At 40.1% G+C, this 18,989-nt stretch overlaps 1 protein-coding gene across 3 annotated transcripts in view; it reads left to right on the plus strand.

Moving 5' to 3' along the window:
* FOXN2 (forkhead box N2) overlaps nucleotides 1–18,989 on the plus strand; it is a 156,991-nt gene that overhangs the window by 64,719 nt on the left and 73,283 nt on the right. For 2 of the 3 annotated variants that reach the window (XM_053712218.1, XM_053712219.1), the window contains exons 4-5: nucleotides 16,184–16,248; nucleotides 17,170–17,238. In XM_053712218.1, the coding sequence (XP_053568193.1) occupies nucleotides 16,184–16,248; nucleotides 17,170–17,238 (134 nt within the window). The remainder of the gene's footprint in view (nucleotides 1–16,183; nucleotides 16,249–17,169; nucleotides 17,239–18,989) is intronic. The other variant, XM_053712220.1, reaches the window with a different exon arrangement.

An 18,989-nucleotide genomic window follows, 5' to 3' on the forward strand; every position in this document is an offset into this window, starting at 1 on the left:
CCAATATGTAGCAGAATTTTCCTTGATATGTCAGCAGGGTGCATTTTTTGTTTTTGAGAATTAGAAATTGTTCAACTTTCAGAGCTACATTACATGAAAAGGGGACAAAATAAATAATGAAAGGTATCCGCATCGCGATTGAGATTGCAGGTGAAATGTAATAAAGGAATGAAATCACTGTTTGAAGGCAGCCTCACTAAGAGACGTCTTACTATACTTCACTGTGAGAGGAAATAATTATCTTCCACTGGCAGGCGAAATGTTAAAAGCAAGTGCAGTGAGGGTGTATTGTAAATGATCCCTTTTAAACAGTATTAAATGAGAATATAATTTACATGTACAAACTGAAAATCGATAATATAGTGAAACTAGAGTATGAATAATAAACCTATCTGCGTTGGGGGATTGTTGGAACAAGATTTAGTGTGTGGGGTATTAATATCCCATATTCACTACTTTCATAATGTGGTGAGAGTCTGAGTCCATTACTTCTGAGATATAATTTCCAAGCCCACTAAAAGGAAGTCAAGATTTCCCAAAACTCCAAGAGTATTCCATCCCTCCCACTTCAGTGATTATCCAGTTTAATCTTTGCCTCCCAGGAGGTGGGTGAAGACTTTAAGGGACCGTCTACACCAGAATATTTTTTTTTGGTTTTCAACAGAGCTTTATTGAATATAATAAAATAAGTACAGCGTAATGCAATTTTATGTTTTGGTATGTCTCTAGGTCACCTCTTTGGAAATAGCCATACTCTTCTAGGAGTAGTGTCTACTCCATGAGCTTTTCCCATGTAGAGTGAGTAGGTGTAGTTGGGGACTTCCATAGGGCGGCAATGAGAGATCTCGCTGAGTCTAGCGCTAACTGAATTAAGCACAAACGGAGTTTACAACGGCATCTCGGAAGTAAATTTAGTAATGCTGCAGTTGGTTGAAGTTGGTACCTAGCGTCTTGATCAAGAATGGAGTTTATGTATGTTTCTATGGAGGCCCAGAAAGGTTTCAGTTTGGTACAAGACCACCAGATATGTATCATGGTTCCCCCTCCTCCCACAACCTCTCCAGCAAGTATCAGAGGCATTTGGATATATGCGTTTGATTCTAACTGGAGTAAGATACCATCTTGTTAAAACCTTATAGTTGGTTTCTAATGATTTCGCTGAGCGAGAGGATTTTTTTTAGTGTTTCTCATGATGAGTCTCCAGTCAGTGTCGCTAAGTTCTTTGCCCAAGTCAGTGTGCCAGCGCTGAATATAGTTCGGTGGGAGTGTGTACATTGTATCTGTTAGTATTCGCTTTGCCCACACTAATGTGTGACACAGTGGTTTGTCTATCAGACAGAGTTGTTCGAAGGGTGTTTTTTTTCTGGTTGTTAGGTTTTTATCTGGTGATGTAGACAAAAAGTGATGTAACTGAAAATGCTTAAAGGGACACTGAACCCAAATTTTTTCTTTTGTGATTCAGACAGAGCATGAAATTTTAAGCAACTTTCTAGTTTACTTCTATTATAAAATTTTCTTCATTCTCTTGATATCTTTATTTGAAATACAATGTAAGTTTAGATGCCGGACCATTTTTGGTGAACAACCTGGGTTGTTCTTGCTGATTGGTGGATAAATTCATCCACCAATAAAAAAGTGCTGTCCAGAGTTCTGAACTTTCTTTCTTTTAATGACACGATGAGTCCACAGGTCATCTTAATTACTATTGGGAATACCACTTCTGCCCTTCAGGAGGCGACAAAGAGCACCACAGCAAAGCTGTTAAATATCGCCTCCCTTCCCTCCCAACCCAGTCATTCTCTTTACCTACGTTAAGAGCAAGGAGGTGGTAAATTAGGTGTTAGAAAAGATTCTTCAATCAAGAGTTTATTATTTTTAAAGTAGTAAAAGATTGTGCTGCTTCATCCTGGGATGTAGTCCGTATCAGTCTCTTCAGTAGAGCAGTGGTGGATTTAGAGCAATGGGAACTTGTGGGACAGAATTCTCACTGTGCCTCCCATACTGATGCTGCCCTAACTCTGAAAAAGTGAGAAGTCTTACTCAGTCCTTTCTTTTTTTGCCACAGGTCCATGTGAGGGAGAGGACCTCTCAAACCTGGGATCTGCTTTGCTATCAGACAGAAGAGGAGGTAAGTGCAGACTTGATTTCTAGGATAACGGAGTCAGAAAAAGTTGGGCACATTACTTCATATGAGGGACATATAAGGAAGCCTTTATTCAGAAAGGGGCACTTTATATTGTATTACATAAATTATCCTGGTTATCAGGAGACACTATGAGACAGCAAAGTCGCAGGCACTGGGGCAGGTATCTGTAATGGCGGTTATTATATCTCCCGGCATTTACTTTAACAAGTATACAGACCGGGAGATTGATACATTGGCTACGCCCACGATGGGCGGGACAAGAGGAGGCGGCATTTGTGTATGCGTGCCCTTTTTTCCCATTCACTTCCTACAACGGAGGAGAAGTTATGTCGCTATCTGTCTAATACGCATCTCAGAATTCATTTGCGTGTTTAAACAGAGACTGTACTCTTCTGTTGCTGCGAGTCCCAGATCTGAAACGGCTCCTGCTCAGAGGTTTCATCGGTCAGGTAGGCACCTCAGCAAAGTATTGCTGAGGTGTAGAGGTGCTCTGTAGTTTTAGTTTAGCCTTCTAGCCTGTCTAACTTCAATTGATAATTAAAGGGGAAAAAAAAAAGTTGCCGTTTTTAAATTTAAAGGGACAGTAAAAATTTTTGTATGTTAATTTTTATTAAAGTTTTTTGTGTTTTATGAAAAATTGTTTCATTTAAAGTCAGAATGGACCAAGAGGCCTTGCAAAGTGTCACTTTGTTCCTTATGTTTTGATGCCAACGTGGAACCACCAATCCCTTTCTGTTTCTCGTGTATTGAGAGGACTTTAAGCTACAGGGATAGAATTTTTTCTGAGCCAACATTCTCTAAAGAGGATGCTGTTCAGGAATCCAATGACAATGTTCAATATATGCCGCAGCTTTCTCCTCAAGCATCCCAAATTTCACCGCCCTTACATGCAGTGCCCTGCACTTACTCTCTAGCTCCTGCTGGGGGTTACTTTAAAAGACATCGCTTCTCTCATGTCTTCTGCAGTTTCAGATGCGTTGTCTGCTTTCCCAATGTTGCAGGGAAAGCGTAAGAGGAAAATCAGACATTCAGTAAGCGAGGTTTCTGACGCAGTTATTGCTATCTCAGATGTCCCCTCACAGAAGCCTTAGGAGGATAACGTAGCAGCATCTGAAGGTGAAATTTCAGATTCTGACAGTGTAATGCCTCTTGCTGATACTGAAGTTGTATCCTTCAGGTTTAAGCTAGAACACCTCCGTTTGTTACTTAAGGAGGTTTTAGCTACATTGGATGACAGCGACTCCACGGTCGTTGTTAATCCTAAGAAATCCAGTAAGCTGAACAAATATTTTGAGGTATCTTCCTCTATAGACGTTTTCCCGGTACCAGACCGAGCTTCTGAGATCATTGCTAAGGAGTGGGAGAGACCGGGTATACCTTTTTTCTCCATCTCCTATATTAAAAAAGATGTTTCCCATAGCCGACTCTGTTAAGGAGGCTTGGCAAACAGTCCCCAAGGTGGAAGGAGCCGTTTCCACCTTAGCTAAGTGAACTATTCCCATAGAGGATAGTTGTGATTTCAAAGATCCTATGGACAAAAAATTAGAGGGGTTTCTCAAAAAGGTGTATGTACACCAGGGCTTACAATGGCAGCCAGCTGTGTGCATTGCTACCATCACTAGTGCGGCGGCATATTGGTTTGATGCATTGTCTGATGCTATCAGGACTGAAACTTCCCTGGATGATATCCAGGATAGGATTAAAGCTCTTAAATTGGCTAATTCCTTTATTACGGATGCTTCCCTTCAAGTTATCAAACTGGGAGCAAAGATTTCAGGTTTCTCTGTTCTAGCTTGCAGAGCCTTATGGTTAAAACCTTGGTCTAAGCTTTTAGCAATTCCTTACAAGGGAAAGACCTTGTTTGGACCTGGCTTGATGGAAATAATCTCTGATATTACAGGAGGTAAGGGTCATCTTCTCCCTCAGGATAAGAGAAACCAACAAAAGGGACGACAGAGTAATTTTCGTTCCTTTCGAAATTTCAAGGGAAATTCTTCCTCTTCCACCTCCAAGCAGGAACAGTCTAAACCTTCATGGAGACACAATCAGTCTTGGAATAAGGGAAAACAATCCAAGAAGCCTGCTATTGAATCAAAGACAGCATGAAGGGCCTGCCCCCGATCCGGGACCGGATCTTGTAGGGGGTAGACTTTCCTTCTTCGCTCAGGCTTTGATTCGAGATGTGCAGGATCCCTGGGCAGTAGAAATGGTGTCCCAGGGATACAAACTAGAGTTCAAAGGCTTTCCTCCCAGAGGCAGGTTTCTGCTTTCAAGATTATCTGTAGACCAGACAAAAAGAGAGGCGTTCTTATACTATGTAAGAGACCTCTCCGACCTGGGAGTGATAGTCCCTGTTCCGATTCAGGAACGCGGTCTGGGATTTTATTCCAATCTGTTTGTGGTTCCCAAAAAAGAGGGAACCTTCAGGCCTATATTAGATCTCAAGAGTCTAAACAAATTCCTCAGAGTACCGTCCTTCAAGATGGAAACTATCCGTTCCATTCTCCCTTTGGTCCAAGAGGGTCAATTTATGACAATGGTGGATTTAAAGGACGCGTACTTGCATGTTCCCATTCACAGGTTTTTAAGGTTTGCCTTTCTAGACAAACACTTACAATTTGTGGCTCTGCCCATCGGTCTTAAATCTCAAAGATTCTGGGTTCGGTTACGGGGCATTGCAGTGGCGCCCTATCTGGACGACATCCTAGTCCAGGCGCCATCCTTACAACAGGCAAGATCCCACATGGAAATGCTGTTATCCTTCCTGCGATCTGACAGATGGAAGGTACATTTGGAAAAGAGTTCCTTAGTCCCAAATACAAGGGTAACTTTCCTGTGAACCATAATAGATTCCCTATCAATGAAGATATTGCTGACAGAAGTCAGGAAATCAAAGATTATCAATACTTGTCTAGCCCTTCAGTCCACTCCTCGGCCATCAGTGGCCCAGTGCATGGAGGTAATCGGGCTGATGGGGGCTTCAATGGACATCATCCCGTTTGCCCGGTTCCATCTCCGACCTCTGCAGTTAAACATGCTCAGGCAATGGAACGGAGATTATGCGGATTTGTCTCCTCGAATACTTCTGAAGCAGGAGACAAGGGATTCTCTTCAATGGTTGTTGTCTCTGGATCATCTCTCCCAGGGAACCTGCTTTTACAGACCATCTTGGGTGATTGTGACAGACTCCAGCCTTCTTGGATGGGGAGCAGTCTGGGGCTCCCTAAAGGCTCAGGGAGTTTGGACTCAGTCTGTTCTACCTATAAACATTCTGGAACTGAGAGCGATCTTCACGCGGAATTACATGGTGGATTGGAACACAAACTAGATAAACTTAATCATTGGGAAATGGAATACATAGTTCCAATAATTAACCCTTTAAGGACACAGCTTTCAGTTTGCTCAATTGTTTTATGACGGAAAAATTCCGTCATTTGTCCTTAAGAGATTAAATTGATAACCAATAGTAAACTGAAAAGGGACACTGAACCCAATTTTTTTCTTTTGTCATTCAGATAGAGCACGCAATTTTAAGCAACTTTCTAGTTTACTCCTATTATCAATTTCTCTTTGTTCTCTTGCTATCTTTATTTGAAAAAAGAAAATTTATGCTTACCTGAAAAATTTGTTTCTTTTTTTTGACACGATGAGTCCACAGATCATCTTAATTACTATTGGGAATACCACTCCTGCCCTGCAGGAGGCGGCAAAGAGCACCACAGCAAAGCTGTTAAATATCACCTCCCTTCCCTCCCAACCCAGTCATTCGACCGAAGTAAAGGAGAGACAGGAAGTAACAAGGTGTAGAGGTGTCTGAAGTTTATAATAACCCACAACCTGTCTTACAAAAACAGAGCGGGCCGTGGACTTATCGTGTCAAAAAAGAAACAAATTTATCAGGTAAGCATAAATTCTTTTCTTTTTATTGACACGAAGTCCACGTATCATCTTAATTACTATTTGGGAATCAATACCCAAGCTAGAGTACACAGATGAGACGGGAGGGACAAGACAGGGAACCTAAACGGAAGGCACCACTACTTAAAGAACCTTTCTCCCAAAAGCGGCCTCAGCCGAGGCAAAAGTGTCACATTTGTAGAATTTTGAAAAAGTGTGAAGAGAGGACCAATTTGCAGACTTGCAAATCTGTTCCACAGAAGCTTCATTCTTGAATGCCCATGAGGAAGCAACAGCCCTCGTGGAATGAGCCGTAACTCTCTCTGGAGGCTGCTGTCCAGCAGTCTCGTATGCAAAACGTATAATACTCTTCAGCCAAAAAGAAAGAGAAGTAGCCGTAGCTTTCTGTTCCTTACGTTTTCCTGAGAAAACCACAAACAAAGCAGAAGACTGACGAAAATCCTTAGTCGCCTGCAGGTAAAATTTTAAGGCACGAACCACGTCCAAATTGTGCAGAAGCCATTACTTCTGAGCAGTAGGATTAGGACACAAGGAACGAACAACAATCTCCTGATTAATGTTCCGATCAGAAACAACTTTAGGAAGAAATACTAATTTAGTACGTAAAACTACCTTATCTGAATGAAATATAAGGTAAGGGGACTCGTACTGCAATGCCGAGAGCTCTGACACACTGCGAGCAGAAGAAATATCAACAAGAAATAAAACTTTCCAAGATAACAACCTAATATCTAAGGAATGCATAGGCTCAAACTGAGCCCCTTGAAGAACTTTGAGAACCAAATTAAGACTCCATGGAGGAGTAACTGGTTTGAACACAGGTCTGATCCTGATCAAGGCCTGACAAAAGGATTGCACATCTGGAACATCTGCCAGACGTTTGTGTAACAAAATAGATAAGGCAGAAATTTGACCCTTTAGGGAACTTGTCGCTAATCCTTTCTCCAGACCCTCTTGGAGAAAGGACAAAATTCTAGGAATCCTAACTACTCCAGGAGTAGCCATTGGATTCACACCAATAAAGATATTTATGCCATATCTTATGGTAAATCTTTCTAGTTACAGCTTTATGAGCCTGAATCATGGTCTTTATGACCGATTCTGAAAAACCCAGCTTGGGTAAAATTAAGCGTTCAATCTCCAAGCAGTCAGCTTCAGAGAAACTAGATTTGGGTGAAGGAAGGGTCCTTGAATTAGAAGGTCCTTCCTCAACGGAAGTCTCCAGGGTGGCAGAGATGACATGTCCACCAGATCTGCATACCAAATCCTGTGAGGCCAAGCCAGTGCAATTAGGATCACCGAGGCCCTCTCCTGCTTGATTCAAGCAATAACCGGAGGAAGAAGAACAAATGTAGGAAATAGGTATGCTAAACTGAAGGTCCAAGGTACCGCCAGGGTGTCTATCAGTACTGTCTGAGGGTCCCTGGACCTTGACCCGTACCTTGGATGCTTGGCATTCTGCCGAGATGCTATGAGATCCAATTCCGGCTGACCCCATTTGAGAATCGGGCTGGAAAACACTTCCGGATGGAGTTCCCACTCCCCCGGATGAAAGGTCTGCCTGCTCAGGAAGGCCGCCTCCCAGTTGTCCACCCCTGGGATGTGAATCCCCGACAGACAGCAAGAGTGGGATTCTGCCCACTGAATTATTTTCGTTACCTCTGTCATCGCTAAGGAACTCCTCATTCCTCCCTGATGATTGATGTAAGCTACTGAAGTTATGTTGTCCGACTGAAACCTGATGAACTGGACCGAGGCTAACTAGTTTGTGATTGAACGTATAATCTTGAGGCAACAAGGCCTTTCAGATTTAGTGATAAATACTTTAATTGAGGCAAGGAATCCTGTTACGAGAAAGATTTATCATAAGATCTGAAATGTTTTCTTTTTTGGTGTGAAAAGCACTTTTTTTTTTTTTTCTTGGCTTTCTTTTAGAATTCCTAGGATTTTTTTAAATTTTTACAGAAGATTTTGGATAAAGGTCTGTCTGCTAGTTCTTTGAAGGGTCAGAACGCAGTGCTCGGTTTTTTTTGTTTGTTTGTTTTGTTTTTCATAAAAAAGATAGCTAAACTTCCTAATGTACAAAGTTTTGTTCAACCTCTAGCAGATTAAGACCGGTTATATCTCTCCTCCTTGGAACCTCAGATTTGGTTCTAAAACTTTTACAGTCTGTTCAGTTTAAACATGTGCACTCTCTTGACATTCATTTACTGTCTTCTAAAAAATTTTGTTTCTCTTAGCATTTTTTTTTTGCTAGGAGAGTCTCAACTTTCTGCTCTTTCTTGTGATGCCTCTTATTTTAATTTTTTTCATCAGGCTAAAGCAGTTCTAAAAACTGTTTGATTTGTTTACGGAAAATGTGTTTTCTTCAGATAACATTAGTAGAGAAATTGTAGTTCCTTCTTTGTCCCAATCTGCAAAATTCTAAAGGAAGACCTTTTGCTTAATTTGGATGTGGTTCATGCCTTAAAGTTTTATCTTCAGGCTACTATGGACTTAAGACAATCTTCCAGTCCTCCAAAACGTATTACTGCTCATTCTACCAGATCAGTTTCTACTTCCTGGGCTTTTAAAAATGAGGCTTCAGTAGAACAAATTTGTAATGCAGCAACATGGTCATCCCTACACACTTTTACTAAATTCTAACATTTTGATGTCTTTTCTTATTTGTAAACTGCTTTTGGTAGGAAAGTCCTACAGGCTGCATTGTCTGGAAATTCGGTACCTGCCTTTATTTTTATCCTGCCCTCATGGACTCCACGGCTTGGGTATTTGTGCTTACTTGATAGATTAATTTCTTTTGATATGACGAGAGTCCATGACGCTCGCCCCAATTTTATGTGCAATTTTTTTTTATAGTGGCAGTTAAATAATTGCACATCATTTCTTTCCTAAGATATGGTGAGTCCACAGAATCATCAATTACTAGCGGGAATATCACTCCTGGCCAGCAGGAGGAGGCAAAGTTGCTATGTATGTCACTTTCCCTTACCCATAAACCCTAGTAATTTTCTTTGTCTGCGGTGCAAGGAGGAGGTGAAGTTTTGGTGTCTGCTTTTAAAATAAAAAAATCTTGAATGTAGATCAGAGTAGGTTTGCTCTGATCTTTTCCAAAGGGTCTAGCCTTAGTCCATGTCAGCCTCTTCAGTAGGGCAGTGGTAGCTTTTAAGCAATTGGGAACTTGTGGGGTACAATCCTCACTGCGTTTTCCCAAGTTATTTTGCTGACTAAATTTAGATAGCCTGAGTAAGTTTACTCAGTCTTTCCGTTTTTCCACAGGTCCATGTGAGGGAAGGCATCCTCTCAAACCAGGTGAGCTGTCCTGTTGCCGGACAGATACATTTTAAGGTAAGTGCCAATTTTTATTTTTATATATAATAGGGAAAATGTGGCACTTATTCAGCTTTAAAAGCTGCAGGGGGATGTTTTTTATTTCCTGAGTGTGCAGGTTATAATGGCAGTTTTGCAGGCACTGTTAATATGGGGAGTTTTTTTTAATTTTTTTGATGGCTCAGTGTGTTTAATCCATTACTAAAAACGGATTAAAGTGTGCTTGTTTTGTTTTTATTTGTTTAGCCTTTTTAAAGCCTTTGACATGAACGGCTTTTTTTCGTCTGAGGGACCGCCCCTTTTAGGGCATTTCCGTTTTCTCTGACAGAGTATTTTTCACGCTTTTTTTCCTCACTTCCTATAAAAGTGGAGTGAGGTGCGCATGTTTCAGATGGCTCTGCTGTTTAGGAGGCTTCTTGCTGGATTCGGATTGTAACGGGATCGCTTTTCCTTCAGTCTGCTGCAAGTTGCTGGTCAGGTAGGGCAGGTGGGGCATGTTTCCTTAATTTATAGGTAATATTTAAGGGGAAATATTTTTTTTTTCTTGCCCTATTTTGTGTTATCCTTTGTTAAAGAATTACAAAAAAAAGGAGTTTTTTCCTTTCTTTGCTTTGTAATTATGGAGGCTGTACAGGATGTTACTTGTAGCTTATGTTTTGATGCTCAGGTAGAACCCCCAGTACCTTTTTGTTCTTCTTGAATTCAAAGAACTTTAGCTTACAGAAATAGACTTTTTGATCCTGAGCCATCATTAGCTGAAGCGGGATGCTGTTCAGGAGCCTCCTGTTTCAGATGTGTCGCAGCTTTCTCCTCAACCTCTGCTTTTCCCATGCTACAGGGAAAGCGCAAAAGGAAATTTTAAAGAAACAGTATGTAAGGTTTTGGATCCTGAAGTGGCTACTCCAAGTATTTCTACTCAGAAGTCTGAGGATGAAGATTCTTCAGGGGGCATCTGAGGGTGAAATTTCACTCAGGCAGTTTAATTCCTCCTTCTGATGCTGAAGTTATGTCTTTCAGATTTAAGCTGGAACACCTCCGCTTGTTACTTAAGGAGGTTTTGGCTACCCTGGATGACTCTGATACTATCGTTGTCAACCCTAAAGAAATCTAGTAAATTGAACAAGTATTCTGTTTCTGAGATTATTGCCCGGGAGTGGGAGAGACCTAGTATTCCTTTTTCTCCATCTCCTATTTTTAAGAAGATGTTTCCTATAGCTGATTCTATTAAGGAGTCATGGCAAACAGTTCCTAAGGTGGAAGGTGCCATTTCCACTTTGGTTAAGAGAACCACTATTCCCATAGAGGATAGTTGTTCTTTTAAGGATCCAATGATAAGAAATTGGAGGCATTATTAAAGAAAATGTATGTTAACCAGGGTCTTCAATGGCAGCCTGCGGTTTGTATTGCTACTGTCACCAGTTTGGCAGCCTACTGGTTTGATGCCTTGTCTGATTCTATTCAGACAGATACTCCTCTTGAGGAGATCCAAGACAGGATTATGGCTCTTAAGTTAGCCAATTCTTTTATTACAGATGCTTCTTTACAAGTCATTAAGCTAGGGGCAAAAATGTCTGGTTTTGCAATTCTAGTCTGCAGAGCTTTATGGTTAAAATCCTGGTCTGCGGAAGTTTCGTCTAAGTTGATAGCAATTCCCTACAAGGGTAAGACCTTGTTTGGGCCTGGCTTGGCTGAAGTAATTTCAGATATCTCGGGAGGAAAGGGCTCTTTCCTTCCTCAGGATAAGAAGAATAAGCAGAAAGGATGTCTGAGTAATTTTCGTTCCTTTCGTAACTTCAGAGGTAAACCCTCCGCTTCTTCTTCCAAACAAGATCATTCCGAGTCTTCCTGGAAGTCTGGTCAGTCTTGGAACAAGGGTAGATAGTCTAAGAAACCCTCGCCTGACTCTAAGTCAGCATTAAGTATCGGCCCCTGATCCGGGAGTGGATACAGTAGGGGGCAGACTCTCTCAATTTTCTCAATCCTGGATACATGATGTCCCAGACTTGTGGGCCATGGACATCGTATCCCAGGGGTACAGAATTCAAGACTTTTCCTCCTAGAGGCAGGTTTCTTCTCTCAATATTATCTGTAGACCAGATAAAGAGAGAGGCATTCTTAAATTGTGTTAAGGATCTTTCTGCTCTAGGAGTTATAGTTCCAGTTCCCCTGCAGGAACTGGGTCTAGGATTTTACTCAAATCTGTTTGTGGTTCCCAAAAAAGAGGGAACTTTTAGACCTATTCTAGATCTAAAATGTCTAAACAAGTTCCTCAGATTACCGTCTTTCAAGAAGGAGACTATTCGTTCCATTCTTCCTCTAGTTCAAGAGGGTCAGTTAATGACAATTATAGATTTAAAGGATGCGTACCTTCATGTTCCCATTCACAGGGATCATCACAAGTTTCTGAGGTTCGCTTTTTTGGACAATCATTTTCAGTTTGTGGCTCTTCCATTCGGCCTTGCCATAGCTCCCAGAATTTTCTCAAAGGTTCTAGGGGTTCTTTTGGCAGTGATCCGGTCTCGGGGCATTGCAGTAGCGCCTTATCTGGACGACATTCTGGTTCATGCGCCGTCTTTTCAACAAGCAAACTCTCACACAGAGATCTTGTCTTTTCTTTGTTCCCACAGATGGAATTTGAATCTGGGAAAGAGTTCTTTGATTCCAGCTACAAGAGTAGTGTTCTTGGGGACCATAATAGATTCTCTCTTAATGAAGATTTTTCTGACAGAAGTCAGAAAGTCAAAGATCTTCAACTCTCGTCTTGTCCTTCAGTCCTCTCTTTGGCCGTCAGTGGCTCAATGTATGGAAGTAATTGGTCTGATGGTAGCCTCCATGGACATCATCCCGTTTGCTTGGTTCCATCTCAGACCTCTGCAGTTATGCATGTTAAGACAATGGAACAGGGATTATGCGGATCTGTCTCCGCAAATAGATCTGGATCAGGCGACAAGTGTCTCTCTTCTGTGGTGGGTGTTTCAGGAACACCTCTCCCAGGGAACTTGCTTCTGCAGACCTTCCTGGGTGATCGTGACCACAGATGCCATCCTTCTGGGTTGGGGAGCAGTTTGGGACTCCTTGAAGAGTCAGGGTCTATGGTCCCGGGAGGAGTCAGTTCTCCCTATAAACATCTTAGAACTGAGAGCGATTTTTAATGCTCTGCTGGCCTGGCCTCAGTTAGCTTTAGCCCGGTTTATCAGATTCCAGGCGGACAACATAACCTTGGTGGCATATATCAACCACCAGGGGGGAACTCGGGGTCACTTGGCCATGACAGAGGTGGCCCGAATTATCCAGTGGGCGGAGTCTCACAACTGTTGTCTTTCTGCGATCCACATCCCAGGAGTGGACAATTGGGAAGCGGATTTTCTAAGCCGACAGACTTTTCATCTGGGGGAGTGGGAACTCCACCCAGAGGTGTTTTCCAGTTCAATCCTCAGATGGAGGCAGCCAGAACTGGATCTCATGGCTTCACGGCAGAATGCCAAGCTCCCGAGGATCCTCTAGCTTTCTTGATAGATGCTTTGGCGGTCCCTTGGAATTTCAGTCTAGCATATCTTTTTCCTCCATTTGCTCTCCTGCCAAGAGTCATTGCTCAGATGAAGCAGGAGAGGGCATCAGTGATTCTCATAGCGCCGGCATGGCCTCGCAGGATCTGGTATGCATATCTAGTTGATATGTCGTCTCTGCCTCCGTGGAGACTCCCTCTGAGCAAAGACCTTCTACTTCAGGGTCCTTTTCTTCATCCAAATCTTGTCTCTCTGAAGCTGACTGCTTGGAGATTGAACGTTTAATTTTGTCTAAGCGTCGGTCATTGAGACTATGATTCAGGCTCGTAAACCTGTGACTAGAAAGATTTACTATAAGATATGACATAAATATCTGTAATAGTGTGAATCCAGGGCTACTCTTGGAGTACAGTCACGATTCCTAGGATTTTGTCTTTTCTCCAGAAGGGTCTGGAGAAGGGTTTGTCAGCTAGTACTTTGAAGTGTCAGATTTCTGCATTATCTATTTTATTGCATAAGCGTTTGGCGGATGCGCCAGATGTGCAATCTATTTGTCAGGCCCTTGTCAGGATCAGGCCTGTGTTTAAACCTGTTACTCCTCCATGGAGTCTTAATCTTGTTCTTAAGGTTTTGCAGCGGGCTCCATTTGAGCCTATGCATTCCTTAGATATTAAGATGTTATCCTGGAAGGTTTTGTTTCTTGTTGGTATTTCTTCTTCTCTGAGAGTTTTGGATCTTTCTGCTTTGCAGTTTGATTCTCCTAATCTTATTTTTCATGCTGATAAGGTGGTCCTATGTACTAAATTAGGTTTCTTACCTAAGGTTGTCTCAAACAGAAATATTAATCAGGAAATTGTGGTTCCTTCTTTGTGTCCTAATCCTTCTTCTCCTAAGCAGCGTTTGTTGCATAACCTATATGTCGTGCGTGCTTTGAAGTTTTATCTTCAGGCGACTAAGGACTTTCGTCAGTCTTCTGCTTTGTTTGTTTTTCTGGGAAGCGCAAGGGTCAGAAAGCTACGGCTACTTCTCTTTCTTTTTGGCTACGGAGTATTATTGGTTTAGCCTATGAGACTGCTGAAAAACAGCCTCCTGAAAGAATCGCTGCTCATTCTACGAGGGCTGGTTCTTCTTCCTGGGTATTCAAAAATGAAGCTTCTGTGCAAGGCTGCAACGTGGTCCTCTTTGCATACTTTTTCAAAATGTTATAAGTTTGATACTTTTGCTTTGGCTGAGGCTTCTTTTGGGAGAAGGGTTCTACAAGCGGTGGTGCCTTCTGTTTAAGTCTACCTGTATTGTCCCTCCCTAATCATCTGTGTCCTCTAGCTTGGGTTATGGTTCCCACTAGTAATTGATGATTCCGTGGACTCACCATATCTTAGGAAAGAAAACATAATTTATGTTTACCTGATAAATTTATTTCCGGATATGGTGAGTCTATGGCCCGCCCTTTATTTAAGACAGTTATTTTTACTGAAACTTCAGACACCTTTTTATGTTATCTTTTTTTCTTTTTCCTTCGATCGATTGACTGGGGTTTGTGGGTAAGGGAAGTGACATATATAGCAGCTTTGCTGTGGTGCTCTTTGCCTTCTCCTGCTGGTCTGGAGTGATATTCCCACTAGTAATTGATGATTCCGTGGACTCACCATATCCGGAAAGAAAGCAATTTATCAGCTAAGCATAAATTCTGTTTTTCCCCCGTTTCTGTACTTTCCTTCCTTGTATTCTATTTCCCTTTCTTGGCTATACGTTAAACTGTATAATCAATGAGGTGGGAGAGATGGAATACTCCTTGGAGTTTTGGGGAAATCTTTGCCTCCTCCTAATGGCTAGGAAGTGAATCCCAGAAGTAATGCACTCGTGGACATTCACCACCTCGAAATAATAATTTAATTTATCAGGTAAGCATACATTTAGTTGTTTTGTTTAACTAGTGTTTTGTTTTTTTTGTTTGTGTTTTTTTTTTTACACTGCTCTGAAATGTGTTATTGGAAAAAGTTTTTTAAGCATTGTATTTGTATAGTCACTAGTCACACTCTTTTAGTACTTTTGTTTTTTATATTGCAAATGTACCATACCAAACGTGTTCTATTTAAATAGTACAATTTTTACTGTGCAAAAGAAAATAACACACCAAAAGTAAAAACACATTAATTTGTTTGTTTTCTTTTGTTCTTTAGCAACAATGGCGATCACATACTGTACATAGTGTGCATGTGTGTGTATGTGTATATGTGTTACGTGTAAAGTAAGAAATCTGGGCATTACCCAAGCGGCTGTGGGTACAGCCCGATGTACTGTAATTCCCCCATCTACACTATTTATTTTGCCTCCGCCTGGGAGATTCAAGGAAGGCGCCCCGCTGATCCTCTGGCATCCACCCCAAGTGAACCTTGGGTAATGAGTCTTACAAGGGGGGCTTCGCACCCCTTGAAGCCCCCAGACTTAGGCAAAAAAGATAGTGAAGATGGGGGAATTACAGTGCATGCCGTATGTGTTTCATGCGGTGACTCCGCACTCTGAAGGGATTTATGATAATACATCTGGCTTTTTTACCCAGGTAATCCTAGGATTACCCAATATCTGACTTCACCCTTAACATGGGAATTTCATGGGCGTTCTATGGGAGTAACCTGTATTACAATTACAATGAGAAAACATAACTGGGAAGTTCTAGTGTTCTGAACAATATCTGACTGCTTCTCATACCTGTCTTGCCACCCTTTCAGTGGCAGGATTAGCAAATGTAAGAAATCTGCTGCATTTACAGTGAAATTAAGTTATTTTTTGAACGCTTACTAAATAGAAACCATTTTTATATTTACTAAACATGCATTATATGTTTTGTAAACATGCCTCCTCCACATTGCCAAGATCTGCATTCACTGTAAGCATGATGTAGTGGGATTGTTTAAAAGGAAGCAAGCATTATACTATCCTATGGAAGCAAGGGTCAGCCCACTTTTTTTTTTTTTTTTATAACATTTAGCCTGTTGGGTGATTTTGTGAGGCATACGAGACTAAAATAAGCATTTTTTACAGACCTGACGATCCTTTAAACATCAGGCCCGTAGAGGTGTTTATCAAGCTTTTTTGTGCTAGATACAAGTCTGTACTTCAACACAAAATGTTTTATACACTTCCCCCTGCCCAAAAGCAAGTACAATTCATTTGGGTGAAAGGCAGTGTTTTAAGTTGTTGTTTAATCTATTAAAATGTCTAACTTATTTTTATAAATAACTGAAATGAGACTGATGAAATACAACTTCAAAATCTCTTTTAGTGCGTCATCACCTCCGCATTTCTTAAGTTCTATGCTGAAACAGAACCATGGAAGCTCGGCAAAAGGTATGCCACTTTATTAGTATTTGTTAAGGGGAGAAAGATGTTCATTGGTTTTTTTTGTGTTTTTTTTTTTTTTTTTTTAAACTTTGTATTGCATTTTTATGTAAACTGTTATGTATTAAACATTCAAACTCTTGGAGTAATATGGCATTTTAAATCAGAGCTATTTTGATGTACCAAACTGTTATTATTTTGGTTTATTTTGTTCTGGGTAATTGAGTAAATTCTAGATTTATTTATATTTCCAGTTGGCATGACCTAGTATCTTCTAGAATACACTTTGTCATAAAATGCTATTGGAGTAAACAAAAGCTAGCAAATAAGCATAAGAGGTTTCAGAATATTACATTACAATAATAGTGTTAAAGTGAATGTAAACTTGAGTGTACTCACTCAAGTCATAGGATAGAATTTTAATAAATTCTTGACTTTCATTCATAAAATTTGTACTATATACTGATCTTTTGAGATATTTTTTTTTTTAATGCTGTAACGATAAATACTGTTCTTCCGCCCGCCATATCACTTAATTGATTGACAGATTTTGAATCTGCAATCCACTAATCGTTGTTTCCCACTGGGGCGTTCAGCCCCTTTGCACAAACGTCACGCCCCGGGGGGAAACAACAATAAGTGGATTGCAGATTCATCATCTGTCAATCAGTTGAGCAATATGGCTGGTGGAGAAATGGCACTTAAATTAGCATTAAAAGGTAAAAATCTCAGAAGACTAGTATATAGTACAAATTTGACGAATAAAAGTCTCACAAATGTTTTATATTCTATCCTATGACGTGAGCGAGTACGCTCAAGTTTACATTCACTTTAACAAATACCTTACAGATTGTCATGGCATGCAGTCTACTTTCAGTTCAATCGTACATTCTTTAAAGCTTAGAATACAAAGTGTTTTGTTTCTTTTAGATTCTGACATTGATGCTGCCACTGCAATGATGCTCTTAAACAGCTCTATCAAGCAAGAAGCATTAGATTGTAAGATTAAGTTTTATTTTATATGTGTATGTGTTCTGAAAGCAAGGAACAATTTAAAACTTAAGCAATATCATGCCCCAGTGTGTAGTTATACTTCTGTTAAGAGTTATCTGCCTATACCAGATATTCAGTGAGTAGTTGCATGGAGCCTTCCTCTAGCTCTTGGATTTGAAATTATTTTCATGCTTATGCTCCTTCATGTGACCCAGACTGGATCACCTCTTTCATGTCAGTTTTATAATAATTTAATCTGGATGTTAATTTGTGCATAGATGTTTTAATGAAAGGCTCGACAATTTTTTTTTTTTTATTATTATTTTTAAATCTAGGAGCCACCCTGTAAATTTAAGAAAAAGGAAACTTTTGGTCATCCCTATGAGATAAAATTTACTGAGACTGGATGTTTTCTAGGCCTCAAAGCTGTGAAATATAAGTGTATGTGTATTTGTGTGTATATATGTATATAACTACCTTCATTGTGGCCTTAATAACATCTATTTCACACTTACACCTGTTGTGTAGACAGCATGTACCATGAATTATTGTGATTATTTTTGATATATGAATAAGAGTGAAAATATGATAGTACAGTATATTTATAGACAAATATGTGTATGTGTGTGTGTATATGTATGTATGTATATATATATATATATATATATATATATATATATATATATATATATATAATATATATATATATATATATATATATATATATATATATATATATATATATATATATATACATACATACATACATACATACATACATACATACATACATACATACATACATACATACATACATACATACATACATACAGTGGATAAAAAAAGTCTACACACCCCTGTTAAAATGTCAGGTTTCTGTGATGTAAAAAAAATTAGTCAAGATGTGTCATGCTGGTAGACTCATACCCAAAAAGACGTGAGTGCTGTAATAAAATCAAAAGGTGCTCCAACAAAGTATTAGTTTAAGGGTGTAAACATGTATGCAACCATATTTTACTTTCGCTTGTTAAGTGTAGTCAGTCCACGGGTCATCCATTACTTATGGAATATATCTCTTCCTAACAGGAAGCTGCAAGAGGATCACCCAAGCAGAGCTGCTATATAGCTCCTCCCCTCACATGTCATATTCAGTCATTCTCTTGCAGCCTAACTAAAGATAGGTCGCTGTGAGAGGTCTGTGGTGTTTTTTAACTTAGTTTATTTCTTCAATCAAAAGTTTGTTATTTTAAATGGCACCGGAGTGTGCTGTTTGTTCTCAGGCAGCATCAGAAGAAGAATCTGCCTGCGTTTTCTATGATCTTAGCAGACGTAACTAAGATCCACTGGCTGTTCTCATCTGAGGAGTGAGGTAACTTCAGAAAAAGGGGAATAGCATGCAGGGCCCCCCTGCAAATGAGGTATGTGCAGTAAATTATTTTTCTGAGGAATGAAATTGACTGAGAAAATACTGCTGATACCAATGTAACGTAAGTTCAGCCTTAAATGCAGTGATAGCGACTGGTATTAGGCTGATGAGTGTGTGTACACTGAATGTATTTTTCTAAGGAATGGAATTGACTCTGAAAATACTGTTAATACTGAAATAATGTATGAGCCTTAACTGCAGTAAAAGCGACTGGTAGCAGGCTTATTAATAACACTTCATAACTTTTCAAATGTATGTTTAAAACGTTTACTGGCATGTTAATCGTTTTTTGTGAGGTACTTGGTGATAAAACTTATTGGGGCATGATTTT

The sequence above is a fragment of the Bombina bombina genome, chromosome 4, assembly GCF_027579735.1.
Source record: "Bombina bombina isolate aBomBom1 chromosome 4, aBomBom1.pri, whole genome shotgun sequence".
NCBI lineage: Eukaryota > Metazoa > Chordata > Amphibia > Anura > Bombinatoridae > Bombina > Bombina bombina.